General features: G+C 38.0%; 1 protein-coding gene across 1 annotated transcript in view; it reads right to left on the bottom strand.

Annotated features, from left to right (window-relative positions):
- Nucleotides 1-16,874, bottom strand: part of Cplane1 (ciliogenesis and planar polarity effector complex subunit 1) — an 83,736-nt gene that overhangs the window by 58,010 nt on the left and 8,852 nt on the right. The window contains exons 7-18 of the mRNA XM_055601078.1: nucleotides 16,220-16,376; nucleotides 15,427-15,530; nucleotides 13,912-14,094; nucleotides 12,065-12,314; nucleotides 11,753-11,905; nucleotides 10,835-11,589; nucleotides 9,438-9,646; nucleotides 9,191-9,271; nucleotides 4,527-4,691; nucleotides 2,533-2,706; nucleotides 1,105-1,333; nucleotides 297-436 (exon numbers count right to left, since the gene is read on the bottom strand). Coding sequence (XP_055457053.1) covers nucleotides 297-436; nucleotides 1,105-1,333; nucleotides 2,533-2,706; nucleotides 4,527-4,691; nucleotides 9,191-9,271; nucleotides 9,438-9,646; nucleotides 10,835-11,589; nucleotides 11,753-11,905; nucleotides 12,065-12,314; nucleotides 13,912-14,094; nucleotides 15,427-15,530; nucleotides 16,220-16,376 — 2,600 coding nt within the window. The remainder of the gene's footprint in view (nucleotides 1-296; nucleotides 437-1,104; nucleotides 1,334-2,532; nucleotides 2,707-4,526; nucleotides 4,692-9,190; nucleotides 9,272-9,437; nucleotides 9,647-10,834; nucleotides 11,590-11,752; nucleotides 11,906-12,064; nucleotides 12,315-13,911; nucleotides 14,095-15,426; nucleotides 15,531-16,219; nucleotides 16,377-16,874) is intronic.

Below are 16,874 nucleotides of genomic sequence, written 5' to 3' on the forward strand. Positions count from 1 at the left end.
TTTCTTTCTTTCTTTCTTTCTTTCTTTCTTTCTTTCTTTCTTTCTTTTCTTTCTTTCTTTCGTACTCAGGATCAGACCCTGAGCAAAGCACATGGCAGTCCAGTGCTCTGCCACTGAGCTACCACTGCAGCTCATGTGACATCAGTTTTAGGTGCTCCCATTATTGAATATAAATACCATCCTTAAATTTTTGATAATTTTTTTCAAGGTGTTCATTTTTCTAAATATCCATAAGCTTCTGTAATAGCACAAGTTTTATATTAACCTGATACTTAGAAGACATGTAGTTAACACACCTGTAAATTGCTTATATTTAGAGTCCTTTTCATTTTTTGCTTCCAAAGAGACTGGTTGACCTAAAAAGCACTGCAGTTTTTCCTGGAAAATCTGTGCTGGTACCATATTTAATGGTAGATCCATATCCTTTTTCTTGGACCTGAAATGAGAACAAATTAAGAGAAATAAAATTTTTGGAAAAAGGAAATTTTTTGTACCAAGAAGTAAATGTATTTAAGAAAGTATGAAGTCACTTGCTTTGTTCACCCTACTTACAAAAAATAAAAAAAAAAAAAACACTATGTTAAAGCTCTTCAGAGGATCCAATATTTCTTCATTCTCACTGCCATCCTTCATATGTATTCTACCTAAAATAAACCAAAACTTCTTTGCCAAATGGCTTTTGCTCATGCTCGGATGTTCTCACCCTTAGCTGCTCAATTCATCAACATGCTATCTACCCTTCCATGTGTATCTGAAAGGACATCTCCTACATGGAGTATTTCTGCCCCTCCCCTCACTTTAGATATTATGCAATATCTAAAAATCCATTCCTTGGGCTGGTGAGATGGCTAAGCAGGTAAAAGCGCATGCTGCCAAGCCTGATGACCTTACCTCAATTCTTAAAATTCACATGGTAGAAGAGGAGAACTAACCTCCACAACTTGTCTTCTGACCTTCACATAAGCACCATGACATAAATTCATCCAAACACACATATTCATACACATACACACACACAAAATGGATAGGTAGGTAGCTTGATAGGTAGGTACGTAGGTAGGTAGATAGGTAGGTAAGTAGATAGATAATCTTAAGAATCCATACCTCACAAAACTGTGATTATATTTAGAGAACACTTGGAAGGCTACACCAATGGAAACAGATGTCTTCCAGTCTCCAAGTTTATGCGCCAACCACACAGCCTCTGGAATCAGGCCACCAATAAGTAGTAATTCGAGGGCATATTCAACTGTCCACACATTTGAGAGATTCTGATCTCTAACAAAACTGGCCACATTAGAGTGTTGTAAAGGAATAAGTCGCAGGGAATGTTCTGTGAGTCAATTAAGAAAAAAATGATATCACAATTGCATATATATACTCAAGCTCATGCCTTCTCACATAAAATAATCTCTTTAGTTACTATTTTCAAACACAACAATGAAGAGGCATACAGAATAAAATCAAATTATACCCTCTAGAACAGTTTATTAATACTGAAATATGTACTTTCTTAAATGGGCTATCATAAAATATAAATATCCTTAAAAAATAAACACAGCAGAAACTGAGTAAGTGCATTAAACAAAATAAAGGTGAATACTGTTTAATGAAGTATATGTATATACATCTGTTCCAGACCAAGAGCTACAGCAGTGGTTTTAAAGCAAGAGGTCTGGGATCTGGAAAGAGTTTTGTCAATAAAGTGGCTTGTGTACATGAAGACTTGAGTTGGAGCTCCACATTTTAAACAGCCAGGTATGCTTGTGTATGTTTGTAATCTCTGGACTGGGACAGCACAGACAGATTGATCTTGAGATGCTAGCCCACCAGTCTAGTCTATTTGGTGTACTCCAACCCAGTGACCCAACTCAAAAACAAACACAAAGAAAACATGATTAGATAGTATCTGAGGAATGACACCTGAAGTCTTCCCTGGCTTTGGCACATATATACACATACACACACACATACACTAGAGGACTGGCAACTAGGCACAACACATGTCACTGACAATACTTGAGAAGCAGAAGCAGGAGAATCAAAAGGAATTCAAAGTTGTCCTTGGCTACACAGTGAGTTTAAGGCTTACATGAGCTACATGAAACCTTGTCTCAGCAAGCAACAACTGAAAAAAGGGTCTGAGATATAGCTCAATGATAGAGCACTTGCCAAGCATGCATGACACTCTGGTTTCAACACCTCCCCTTGTCAGATGGATGGATGCATAAATGGATGGATGGGTGAGTGGATGGATGGATGGATGCATGGATGGAAAGAAAGGAAGGTAAGTTAATGTGAGCTGTGCATAAACAGCAGCTCACATCTATAATCTCAGCTATTCAGGAGGCTAAGACAAAAAAACCTGTCTCACAAAAACAACAACAACAAAAAACACTAAAGCAAGTAACAATGGGTTCAGAAACGGAGACAAGTTTGAGTAACGAGCCAAACCAATGCGATTTCCATAGGATACTGATTCCAGTTACCACGTGTGTAGCAAGGTAGAAAAGCATTTGTTTACCATATTACCTGTTTCAACATGAAGCGGAGGAAGAACATTCACACTGTGAGGTGGAAAAATGAAGAGTGGCTCGTTGGTGAAATAGGCAGCCATGAAGCGGGCCATGCACTGGACAACCCTGACTGCTGCCTCAGGATGTACACTTCCAGTGACTGCAAACTCACAATGAGACTTCTCAGAACCTAAGGAATACAGCAAACAACTAAGACAGTCTCAACACACTACAAAAAGTAAAATTGTCTGACACAACCCCCTCTCTCAGGCCCATCCACTGTCACAGTGGAGTACAAGCCAACCAGGACAGTCTCCCAGACCCCAACACGAACTGCCCCTACATGCTCAGATCTATCCAGAATCACATCCTAGAATCACACCAGACACATGACTCCCCGAGGGCCCTTGCCTACGCTCACTTAAGAGTTGCTATTCAACATCCCCACTCTCTTTAAAATAGGGCTTGTGGTATACTGGTGGTATAGTGGTGAGCACAGCTGCCTTTCAATACAATGCTTGAAGCCATAGCTAGGCATTAAAACACAGGAAGGAAATTAAAGGGATGCTAATAGGAAAAGAAGTCAAATTTTCCCATTTATAGATATGATAATATATATATGAAATACCAAGAATTTCATAAGAAAACTTGCAGAAGCAAACAATACATTCAGTGAAGTGGCAGAATACACAAACACACAAAACCAACTTATAAAATACAGTAGCCAGCCAGGTGCAGTGGCGCACACCTGTAATCCCAGCACTTAAGGAGGCAGAGGAAGGTAGCTTTCTATGAGTACAAGGCCAGCCTGTTCTACCAAGTGAGTCTAGGACAGCCAAGGCTACATAGAGAAACGCTGTCTCGAAAAACAGAACAACAACAAAAGTAGCCTTTTAAATATACTTATTATATTCACAATATTCACTCCTATTCACAACTTCAATAACTTCAATAAATATGTATCTAGGAATAAACCTAACCAAGGAGGTAAATGAAGCTGAGAAGGGCACCAGAAGATGGGAAGATATCCTGTGTTCATGGATTGGTAGAATATTGTAAAAATGAAAATTCTGCCAAAATCAATTTACAGAATGTATACAATCACAGTCAATATATTCATAATGTTCTTCACAGAAACAGAAAAAAAAAACATTAAAATTCATAGAGAAAAGACAGGTGTGATGGTACACACCTGTAATCCCAGTGCTCTGGGAGGGAGAGGCAGGCAGATCTCTGTGAGTTTAAAGCCAGCCTAGTTTACAAAGTAAGTCCAGGATAGCCCAGGCTACACAGAGAAACACTGTCTCAAAAAACAAACAAATAAAAAAAATTCATATAGAAGCCCAAAAACGGATAGCCCAGCAATATTGAGTAAAAAGAACAGTGCTAAAGGGATTTCAAGCTGTATTATTAGAGTTATAGTAATAGAAACAGCACAGTAACACACAAAGGTGATAAAAGAGATCAACAGAATGGGATAGAAGATCTAAACTTAAGTTCATGTCATTACAATATCCAATATTTGACAAAGATGCCAAAAATACAACTTGAGGAAAGACATCAACTTTACTACAAGAGAATATCCAGAATATACAAAAAATTAAATAACAAAGAACTGAGAAAAGAAAGGACTTCAGGCGCAGGTGAACATATTTTGACTCCTTGAGAGAAATAATTTTAATGAGTTCTTGGATAAATCTCAATGAACAGCTGTGTTATAAGCCACTGAAAAGATGACTATCCAAAATCCATAAAGAATAACTTAGTCACTGTGAAAGCACGGCAATTTTTGGTGTAAACACTGTTCTCTAGATTCATAAATAAAAACTAATGAAATTAAGTCAATTGGCTGGCACATGCCTATAATTCCAGCACTCAGGAGGCTGAGGCAGGATTGCCATGAAGCCAAGGTCAGCATGGGGCTGGTACATAAGTACCAAGAAAGTCAGAGAGAAACACAGCAAGACCCTGTTTCAAAAGAAAGAAAACAGCAAATTTTAGAACGTATACCTGAGCAATCTTTACTTTCTTTTACAGGTAACTGAGCGCAGCTAAGTATCTCTCTTACTAGGTGATCACATAATCCTTGAGCATCGTTTAAATTATAGCGGTAGAGGTGGCAGTACAAGAGAGACAGATAGTAGCGCAACTGAAGAAAGCATGTCCTTTTTCCTCCTGAAACAGAAAAGAGTAAACTTAGAAGCATGGTAGCAAGGGACTGCTAATTGGCTAGTGCCATGTAGACAGAAATATGATATTGTGAAAATTCATCAAGTTATATAATTTTGACATGTAGGTTTGTTTTTGCATCTGCTTTATACTTCAATAAAAGATTTCTTTTTTTTTTAATTTTATTTTTTTCTTATCAGTTACATTTTATTAACTCTGTATCCCAGCCGTGTCCCGATCCCTCATTCCCTCCCAGTCCCTCCCTCCCTCCCTCATCTCCACCATGCCCCTTGCCAAGTCCACTGATAGGGGGGACCTCCTCCCCATTCATCTGATCCTGTTTTATCAGGTATCTTCAGGACTGGCTGCAAAGCTCTCCTCTGTGGCCTAACAGGACTGCTCCTCCCTTGGGGGGTGGGGAGGCCAAAGAGCCAGTCATTGAGTTCCTGTTAGAAATAGTCCTTGTTCCCCTCACTATGGGAAACCAATTGGTTACTGAGCTACCACAGGCTACATCTGAGTAGAGGTTCTAGGTTACATTCATACATGGTCCTTGGTTGCATGTCAGTCTCAGAAAAGACCCTGTGCCCGGATATATTTGGTCCTTGTGGAGCTCCTATCCTTTTCTCATCAGACTAACTCCCCTTCTTTCTTATGATTCCCTGTACTCTGCCAAAGGTTTGGTCATGAGTCTTTGCTTTGAAAACACGGCTACTTAGAGTCTTTCAAATGCGCTCAGTAGACTCTTGTCATACATTCAATACGCATCCCATCTGTCTTTCTAAACGAGGATTGATCATCTTACCCCATGTCCGCTCTCTTGATTATCTTTTTTAGGTGTGTAGATTTCATTATGTTTATCATATCTTATAGGTCTATATAAGTGAGTATATACCGTGTTTGTCTTTCTCCTTCTGGGATATTTCACTCAGAATGATCTTTTCTAGATCCCACCATTTGCCTGCAAATTTCATGATTTCCTCTTTTTTCATTAGCCATCAGGGAAATGCAAATCAAAACGACCCTGAGATATCACCTTACACCCATCAGAATGGCCAAGATGAAAAACTCAAGGGACAACACATGCTGGAGAGGTTGTGGAGAAAGGGGAACCCTCCTCCACTGCTGGTGGGAATGTAAACTGGTACAACCACTCTGGAAATCTATCTGGTGCTTTCTAAGACAATTAGGAATAGTGCTTCCTCAAGACCCAGCTATACCACTGCTAGGTATATACCCAAAGTTTGCTCAAGTACACAAAAGGGATATTTGCTCAACCATGTTTATAGCAGCATTATTTGTAATAGCCAGAACCTGGAAACAACCCAGATGTCCATCATCGGAGGAATGGGTACAGAAATTGTGGTATTTTTACACAATGGAATACTACTCAGCAATAAAAGATTTCTGACTCAGGTTTTTTTAAGGGACTGGCCAGCAGGAATTTGACTGTGCTCCAGTGAATATATGGGCAACATAAATTGAATTTTTTTCTTCTTTTCTTGGGGAAGTCACAAGGGTAGGGGACAGACCTGGGAGGACTGGGGTGCACGATGTGAAATTCACAAATAATCAATAAAAATATGAAAGAAAAAAACAAACAGCAATCATACATGGCAGCAATTCCTTTAATCCTACTACTCAGACACAGAGGCCATGGGATTTCTCAATTCAAGGTCAGCCTTGTTTACACAGAGAGTTAGTTCTAGGCTAGGCAGGGCTACAAGGGAAGACCCAGTCTCAAAATGATAATAGTTTTTTATTATTATTATTATTATTATTATTATTATTATTATTATTATTATTATTAAGTCAGCAACACTTAGGGTCTTTTCATTGTAAGTTCTAAATCATTTTGTCTTCTTTTCAGTAGACCCTAAGATGACAGATGCTACCCAAAGAGCTGCAAATTCTCACCATCTTGGCATGAAGGTCTTCTGTTGATTTCTACCTTGATTTTCTGAGTGAAAGAATTTCATTTTATTTGGTGTTATTACAATAAGCCCTCATGTGAACCAAGTCTATGCAAATATTACAGAATGCCCCCTAAAAGGAGGTAACCCAGCTAGGCACGGAAGAGAGCTGTCCCCTAGGGCCTTAGAGCCTGAGAGCCGGCCCTACCCCTTGGTGGCTGAGGCACTGAGCTGTCCCTCACCTGGGTAGTAGTGTAGGAGAGCTAGCCTAGTGGCATGGGGCAGGAGAACTGTTGGGCTGACCAGCTAAGCTAGCATACATACCCAGATCTAGGGCTTTGAGATGACCCACCCCAACATCTACCCCATCTATGAACTGCTAGAACACATGAAGAGGCCAGTGCCCCAGAACCAAAGCTGCAAGATTTCCAGACCAAGGGCAACAACAGGATATCCAAGAGAAATCCTGGTGTGGCTCCAGTATGGATAGTGTACAGAAGCCAGAGACCTTGAACCAGACCAATGACTCATTATAATGAACATTTGCAAGTAAATTTGCTGTTTGGGCAAAAGGGTATACTATGTGACATACAATTTCCATAGTGAAATTTGTTCTATTTTGAAGGGAAGGTGGCAAGGACACAGGGCAAATATAGAGAAATGGAAGATGATTGGGATTGGGGTACATGATGTGAAATTCACAAAGAGTTAATAAAATGTTAAGGGGGGAAGAGAGAGAGAGAACACTACTGATCTAAAATTTTCTACTTCAACGAATTCCTCTCTATCTAGCTAACCAGAGCTCAAAACTGAGAACTACATTAAACTTTTTCCCCAAATCTACTCAATCACAGTTTCCATTAATCAAATGTTTTGGTTCAGTCTCTTCATCTAAGTAAAAGTCTTGCTTTATGTACAACCCTAACCCCTCAAACCACAAATGTATCAAAGTGAGCTTCCTAAATGACCTATAAAGGTGCTCCTTGATTTATAACAGGGTTATTTCCCAATAAACCCATCATAAATAAAAAATATCATAAAACAAAAATGCATTTATGTGAGCTGGAAAGCTAGATCTGTACTTGCTGTTCTTGCAAGACTTTTAAACTTTGTGATGACAGGAAAGCCATGCATATTCAGCCGAAATCTATTTTTTGTTTTTAAAATTTTTTCTGAGCTAGAAGTTATATGTAATAAGCAATGCTGAAGAGCAGCAGTGAGTCTTAGCTCCTAGTCAGCTGTACAATCACATGGGAAACAACTAATATTCCATGGTGCACTCTGATATTTGGTAGGTGTGGCCTTTTTGGAGGAAGTGTGTCACTATAGGGATAGGCTTTGAGGTCTCGTAAAACTCAACCTCTGCCCAGTGTGCAATAGTCTCCTCCTGGCTGCCTTCAGATCAAGATGTAAAGGTCTTGGCTCCTCCAGCACCATGTCTACTTGCCTGTTGCCATGCTTCCTGCTATAATGATAATGAACTAAACTCTGCAAATGTAAGTTAGGTCCAATTAAATGCTTTCCTTCTTTATAAGAGTTGCTGTGGTCACAGTGTCTCTTCACAGCAATAGAACACTGACAAAGACTTAGACTGCAGGAAGTGCTCCTGTGTTCCCAAGCTCATCCAAGTGACTGTAACAGAAGGTAAGCTTTTAATTTTGTTACCTCTGGTGCCTTATACAGTGCTGGGCTACAGTAAGCACTGAGAAAACCCTGAACAGATGAAAAGGGGAGTATGCAAAGCTAAAGCAGCCAGAAATAAATGTAAAGCGTGGCGCTGTGGTGCTCTGAGCAAGGAAACTACACTTAGGCTATGTACAGAGCCACCAGCTAGGAACTGTTTATCATATTAGTCACACCTTCAGCCCAGTATCATAAAAGTTGTTACCAACTTCTGGAACCTAGAGTCCTATGTCATTATAAAACTCCCATGCAAAAAAGCCTGCCATGGTGATGCATGTCTTCAATCCCAGAACTCAGGAAGGCAGAGGCAGGCAGATAACTGTGAATTCGAGGCTAGCATGGTCAACAAAGTGAGTCCAGGACAGCCAAGGCTACACAGAGAAACCCTGTCTGAAAAAGAACAAAAGCACACGAACAAAAACAATAATAAACCCTATGCAAATCATACTTAGCTCCAATGCTCTGTTTAACCTGAAACTCTCAAATCTCTAAAAGGCCAGAAGGCTTAGCTCCATGGTTCTCTCAATGACTATAGGATGGTGGTAGGATATTTAATATATAGTTTCCCATTTAGATATCTGTGGTGCCCTTAAAAATATTTAGGGTCTAAATCTCATTCTGTACATTAACAGTCAACCACAGGTTTTATCATTAAACAGGCAGCAGTATGGTAGGCAGAAAACTTAACTACAGAGCATTGAAAAGATTCTTGGTGCCATGATTTTAAAAATAAGAATAATTTAAAATACAGTATTTCTGACAGTCAAGTTATCTACAATCTGCATTTTACTTGGACAATAAGATAGTGTGAACACTTGGAACTTTGTAATATTTTTAAACTCTGTAGCAAGTTAATTTATGTTCTTAACAATAACACATTACTTTTTTTTTTTTTTAAACATCCCTTACCTTTCTCTTGGGTTTCTTGTAGAGCATTCTTCCACAAACAAACTGATTTTTCATATGATGCTAGCAGAAAACACTCTTCGCCTAAGGATTATTTTACCCAACAATTAATTACAAGTTGATTATATAACAGTTGTTTACATTCTTTTAAAATTCAGTAGATACATCTCCAGCCTGAAATTATTCTGAAAAAGCCCAGTTTATCATTTCACATATCCAAGAAGTTAGAAACTGTTTGTAAGATACTAACCACTGATAGGTGTAAGTTCTAAGGCTTGATTCAAGCTATCCCCAACCATCTGCAGGGTATTTTGGAGATGACATAAAAGAGTCTTGACAAAGGATACTTCATGTGTTATATTTTCAGTTAACTGTCTGTCACCTTCAGGAATTCTTCGGCTTAATTGCACTTGATACCATAAAGCTTTTTTGTACAATAGTCTCCAAAGAGCAATCAATCTGTACATAAAATTAGATAATCATCAAAACCATGTCATGAGTAACGAGAATAAGTTCAGCTCCCTTCACAGGCAATGCTTTACTTCATTTCTTCATAGATGCAATAGAACATACTGATTAATGATCACTGTCAGGCAATCAAAAGATATAGACTATATGTGGCAAATGCATATAGTAAGGACCACGAGATCCTCATAATATTTTATGCACTTGTGTACATTTTTTATTCTATACTTAACTTTTATTGTGTACTTTCAAGATCATTATGGCTTCCCAAGACCAAAAAAAAGTGTGCTTTTTAATATTTGGGAAAAAACCTGAAACAATTTTTAATTGATAAAGTAAACTTATAGAGAAAAGCTGGAAAGATGGGGTTGTTAAGAGCAATTGCTGCTCTTCCAGAGACCCTGAGTTTGCATCTCAGTTCCCACATTAGGCATCTCACAACTGCCTGCAACTTCAGCTCCAGAAGACCTGATGCCCTCATCTGGTCTCCATGGGTACCCACACACAAACACACATACATACACATAAATCAAAACAAAAAAATTAAAGTTAAAAAAATATATAGATACACCAGGAAGATCTGCTATTCTGAAACAGGCACTTAAATATTTTTAAATTAACATATTTTATAGCCAGGCATGGTGGCACATGCCTGTAATTCGAGCACTCAGGGAGGCAGAGGCAGGAGATCACTGTAAGTTCAAGGACAGCCTGGTCTACAAAGTTAGTCCAACATAGCCAAGGCTACACAGAGAATCCCTGTCTCATTAATTAATTAATTAAGCAAGCAAGCAAGCAAGCATATTTTAATGCTATGATCCATGGTTACAAAGTTTCCTTCTGGAGTGAAAAATATTCTGTGATTAGTACTAATAGTTTAAAACCTTATAAATATAATAAAAACTACCAAAAAAAAAAAAACCCTACAGCTCATATTATACCATAAGAAATCAATGGCGGGCTGGAGAAATGGCTCAGAGGTTAAGAACATTGGCTGCTCTTCCACAGGTCCTGAGTTCAATTCCCAGCAACCACATGGTGGCTCACGACCAACTATAAAGATCTGGTGCCCTTCTGGTGTGCAAGCATATATGCAAGTAGAACACTGTATACATAATAAATACATCTTTAAAAAAAGAAACTATTAAAAAAACAAACAACAAATCAAGCTAGTATTCTTACCTGTGAGCTGGCTTTTGAACGAGATTTGTCACTTGAGGAAAAGTCTTTAAAGGTGAGTCCCAAGACCAATTTTCCTTAGAAGCTTGAAAAATAGGTACCATTAATGAGTCTAGCTCTGCTGTTTTATTTTTATCAGCTGGTGCTGAAATAGCCTCAGGCTGAAGAGTGCATATGTCATTTAAATAGTCAGCTACAGTTTGGAGTAAAGAAAAGCAAGCTAAAAGTTTCTCTGAGAATAATCCATTTTTTTGTTGCTGAGTCAGTAAAAGCTTTATGGTGTTTGAGGTAAGCTTTATCAAATGGCCCATATTTTGTCTGTATCTCATATCCCAATAGTGGGTTGATAAGCACTGATGAAAAAGTTGAAAGATACAAAGTACCCATACGTTATGCTTCAGATTCTTATTTAAAAACAGATCAAATTTAGGCAAAGGACATTTTATAAACTGAAGAATATAGAAAAAATGAGTGATGCACAGCACGGTGTAATTTAACATTAACTTTTTTTCTGTTATATTTTTTGAAATTCCTATAGTCCAAGCTGCAAGCAGTTTTTTCTGGATACAATGCAGTTCTGCAGTGTTTCTATCTGTCTCCTCAGAATCATCCTTTGCATGAACTGTATCAAACATAGATGCAAATTCCAATCTTCCGTCCTTGACAATGCTGAACAGTAGATCTTTTCTTTGGTTACAAAAAGAAAATGAGTTGTTTGGAAATTGTTCAACTTCATTAGTTTCTTCTCCTTCAAAATCCTAAACTCAAGGGGAGAAATTATATTTAATACCATTCAACCCTTATGCATAGAATCACTGTGTTCTTCTTAAATTTCTATTTCCTTAAACAAAAAAACAAATGAGCAAACACAAACCAATAAATTTCTTAGAATAAGGTCAGTATGTACTTACTAATAAGTACCTGAAAATCTGTGGTTTCATTTAACTTCATTGTTTCTTCTGCCTGCAAAAACCTGGGGACTGTGCAGTGTATTGAACTTTCCTTTCCTTGACGCTTTAACAGGCTAGACCTCAAGGAATCCAGAGATCGGAAATTCAGCCCTTTGTCCCTTGGCTACAGAAAAAGAGACAAACAATTTCCAAGGGAAATTTTTATCTGTAAATCTGAAGCAATTAAAACTTCTAATGTCAAAAAGACTAATATTGCTAATAATACTGACAAGACAGCAACTTTGAAAGGAACAAAAAGGTACTTTTACTAAAGTCACTATACCTTAAATAGCATCATACTTTGGTATACTTTCTCAAGACTCTGGGTTGAATCAAGTAGCAACGACCTCATGAGCATTGTTGGAGACTGGTTATCATGAAACCGAAGGGTTGTGATCATGTATCCATCAGAAATAATAAGGTAGGGTAGCCGTGAATGTGCTTTTATAGAAAACCTCTGTCTCAGAGGGTCACTCTCAGAGGCTGATGAGTCTACAGAATTATTTGAATCTTGAAAGGTAAGCTGCTGTGGTCTAGCAAACAAACATGAAAAGTCAAGATCAGCCAAGAGAAGGATATTAAACGAAGTAGCCGTATTATTCAAAAAAAGGCAAAGTAAGCACATAGAATGATGAGACAGCAAGCAGATGAAACAGACATAAAACTACTAAGTGCATATTTGTTTCCCAGGAAATATAACAGTGACCAAACATATGTTTTTACATGTTTCCAAATTTTCTCCTCAAATTTGTGACATCAATTATGTTTCTTTAACTATATGCAACCTGTTTGAAAAAAAAATTATGGAATCTAACTTTTATCATTACAGAGTTTAGTAGCTGGCTTTCTTTCTAAAATATGTAAATATAGGAATAAAATTATAGGAATTACAATTAGTACACTTGTTATTAAAAAGGACGTTTGAAGAATATAATTGTGAGTGATGTTTTATGAGTTTAAAATTAGATTAGCTTCTCACATAAATGTACGTCTGTTATAATGGTGTAGGTGACTCTGGTTATGCAGTATAACTGCCTATTACATTTAATGTTGTATAAATATAACATAAAATATTTATAAATAAGACATAAAAGCGTCAAACTGTTCACTATAGAACCTGACAGTGTTCTCCGAGCATTGGTAGTCACTGAAAATGAAGCTTTGCTCTTCTGCTGAACAGAACCAACAGCTTCCTTTCTACAGACTTACGCATTTCAAAAGCCATTTCTAGCTTTTCCATCTAAAAAAGAGCTCTTGGGGCTGGAGAGATGGCTCAGCAGTTGAGAACTTTTGCTGCTCTTCCAGAAGACTGGAGTTTGGTTCCCAGCACCCATGTGGGGGAGTCACACCACCTATAAATTCAGCTTCAGAAGCATCTGAAGACTCTGGTCTCCACTCCACATTACACCCACCTCCACACACATTTTTTAAGATGAATTAATTTTGAAAATAGCTCTCTGTATGCATCTAACTACATACAGTAAACAAAAAATTACTCAGCACTTACTATATAAGAGAACTGCACATAATGTATAACCTTACTTCATTTCCTCAATCCTAAAAGACAATTACTGTCATCCGCAATTCACAAGAAAAGAAACTGAGACTTAAGGAACTATTTATTCACTTATAGAACTAGGACATAGGAAAACTAGTATTTTAAATGATTTGTCTGACTACAAGGTCAAATTGCTATTTCCTTTCACAATTAATATCTAAATATGGCTACACTCTACAGTCTATTACTAACCGATTATGTCCTTTGGAAAAATATGTTAATTTTCAGTTACTAAGTTCTCTCCGAGCTACATTTTTAAAATAATAAATGTCATGTTTTATTATCTTTTATAGTAAAGATAAGTATTTAGTACTATAAATACTTAAATACTTAAATAACTTTATACTTACATAGTCACAATGTCAAATTTTCACCAGGATTAAGCCACAAAAAGAAATAGGAAGAAAACTATAAATAATTAGGAACAAATAAGAAACATATATTGACAAAAAGATAGACTCACAGAAAGAAAAAGACAAATTTGGGGATGAAACTGATTTTTTAAAAGTACATAATAAAATTAATCACCAAAGAAAATAAGTTATGTAGATAAAACAATTCAAATTTCTCACCTATATGTTATTAGTGGATGAAGAGGAATAAACTCAGCTGGCCCAAATTCTATAGAGCAACCAAATGTAACTAACGTTAGCAATTCACCTAGGCAGGTCAACAAAACCAGGGAGCCACGTTTTAATACACAAGCCAGAAAAAGACTGTCATGTGTCCAGCTCATGTCACCTACCCAATATGACCTAGAAAAAACAAATACAGTTTTAGAAGGGACTGGATGGTAGCCAACTCTCACATAAATTTTGTGAATTTTATTTTATAGGAAAAAAAAAGGCTTACATACATGTACTTCAGCAACACTGCAATTAGAAACGTACTTAGATTTGTAAGCAATTCAGAAAGGAAAATATTTCCCAAAGTTGAGCTAATTAGTCACTCCTCTTTTGATCAGGATGCACTAATCTCACTGGCACCTACAGCCAAGACCAGTGAACAGTCTGAGACCAAGACCGTGCCTCCACTCTGTATCTGACAGAAGTCCCAATTACCAGCACACTGCCTCTTCCCAAAGCTGTTTCCTCTCTTCAACTCCCTGGCAGTATCAATGTGTCACTAGAACAGAAGCAGCTCCCATCCATCTGACAATGGCAAACGTAAGTCAAAAGGACCACTGAGCTGAGGCCACTGCTGCTCTTGGAAAGGAAATGTGGGGAGGGAAAAAATAAGAAGAAGGGGCTAGATGACCTGACCACTCCGCAAATTCAGAGAATAGCACAGGAAGTGTTCAGTAACAAAGAGGTTAGGAGTTCAAGAGGACATCTTTGTACTCCAATCTTGTACAGGTCTTTAACAGTTTGGAGACAGGCTCTCTCTCTCTATAGCCCTGCCTGTTCTGAAACTTGCTATGTAGACCTCAAACTCCCAGAGATCCCCCTGCTGTGCTGGGATTACAAGTGTGTACCATCACACCCAACTTGTACAGGTCTTATAATTTATGTGTTATCCAAAAGATACCAACAATGTCAATTGTTTAAAAAGCTATGCAGCCTTCCTGAATGAATGATGGTCGTCTCCCCTCTCAGATGATTCTTCATCTTACCCTCCCTAATGAAGCTCTACCTACTCACAATTCCATTTCTAAGAAAAAAAGAAAAAAGAAAAAGGAAATGCATGTATTTTTTTTTAACCCTATCCTTCCTTTAAAAGTATAGGAGGCTTTCTTTCTTGCTTTTTTTTTCTTTCTTTCCTTCCTTCCTTTCTTTCTTGGTTTTTCAAGACAGGGCTTTTCTGTAGCCTTGGCTGTCTTGGACTTGCTTTGTAGACCAGGCTGGCCTTGATCTCACAGAGATCCACATGTCTCTGCCTCCTAAGTGCTGGAATTAAAGGCATGCACCACCACCGCCCAGCTGAGGCTTTCTTTATATAAAGTAACTTACAGAATTTACCAGGTAAAAAGGTAAGCTGAATTCTTTATCTAAACGATATTTACATAATTAGTAGAGCTTCAAACTTCTTAAAGTACTGAAAAGAAAACAAAAACCCTCCTTAGAAATAAGCACATGTGTTCTTCTTACCTGATAAGCGTAGCTGGGACCACAGGATTCTTATTACTACATCCTTTAAGGCCACCACAGAGAGTAACAAAATTCAATGTGTTTATAAACAAGACCTGAGTTGCCTAGAAGGGAAAAAACCATGACATAAGCAATGACATTATCTTGCTGTAAGTATTGCTTACACAGTGGAGGCCGAGAGAGCCATCATCATACCAGTACAGCAAGTAGTCTCTAAGCCAGCATATTGTCAGTGTGTCACACCTCTTTACTTCAGCTGTTCAGAGGAGCCTTAAACTTGAAATTCTTTCACTGCGCCTGCACACAGCTGGGCTTAACATACATCACCATTGTTCTTACTCTCTTTTCCTGTTTCTTTTATCCTCCTTTCACTTTTTACTTTGTTTTGTTGTGTTTGAGACAGGGTTTTGCTATGTAGCCCAGGCTGGCCTTGCGTTCAAATCCTCTTGCCCCAGTACACAGAGTGTTGAGATTACAGGCATTTGCCACCATGATAAGCATTTTTTGCTTTGTCTTTGTGAGACAGGGTTTCTCTGTGTAGTCTTGGCTGTCCTGGAACTATCTGTGTAGACCAGGCTGGCCTCAAGATTCAGAGATCCCTCTCTGCCTCTGCTTCCCTGGTGCTGGATTAATAAAGGTATGTGTCACCATCACCCACCCAAGATTAGCTTTTTACCTTTACATTTCTTCAGAAACACTTTTAAAAATCATAACAGCTAATTTATGTAACCTTACCAAAACACAATGGACCTAAAACATAAAGTCGTAGTAAGGACAAAGACTATTTACTGACCTTTGGGTCTTTCTGATTAAGAGTTACTGCTAGGGCAAGGCCATCTCTGGAGAAGGCAGAGACCAGAGCTCCTCTTGTCTTCACTGATGCACACTTAGGAATCAGACTGCACAGAAGACATTCCTGTTGTGCCCAGTGAACACGGAATGGCAATGACCTAGGAAAGTAATGAGATGATAGCAAGGTTTGATAATTTTATTTACTTATTTTTGATGTGTATTTGCTTTTGAGATGAGGTCTCAATATATATTAAGACTGGCCTTGAACTCCTGGGATCAACCTCTGAGGAACCTCTTTCCTCAGCCTCCCAATTAAGAGAGACTAAAAGCTATATGAGACCATGCCAAGTTCATATAAAATTCTGAAGTTGACACACAGTTCATAACAAAAAATAAAAGGTTCTACCAAAACCTCAGTAATGGGCATCCACGTAAGACATACCAGTGACTGTTCAGTAACTGTCACTCAATCTGTGTTGTTCGGTGCTGGAGTTCTATAAGTAAAGTTTTGTTCCATAATCAAACCTAAATATACCTGTTTCAACAAAATGTTTAAACATTTTTATTTGACAGCAAACTTTTTACTGGCATCATAAAAATAGAGAAGGCGAATGAGTGAGGACAATAGAGATATGAATATGATCAAATGAGATGTC

This window comes from Psammomys obesus, unplaced genomic scaffold (genome assembly GCF_907164565.1).
Source record: "Psammomys obesus unplaced genomic scaffold, mPsaObe1.curated_primary_1811, whole genome shotgun sequence".
Taxonomy (NCBI): Eukaryota; Metazoa; Chordata; class Mammalia; order Rodentia; family Muridae; genus Psammomys; species Psammomys obesus.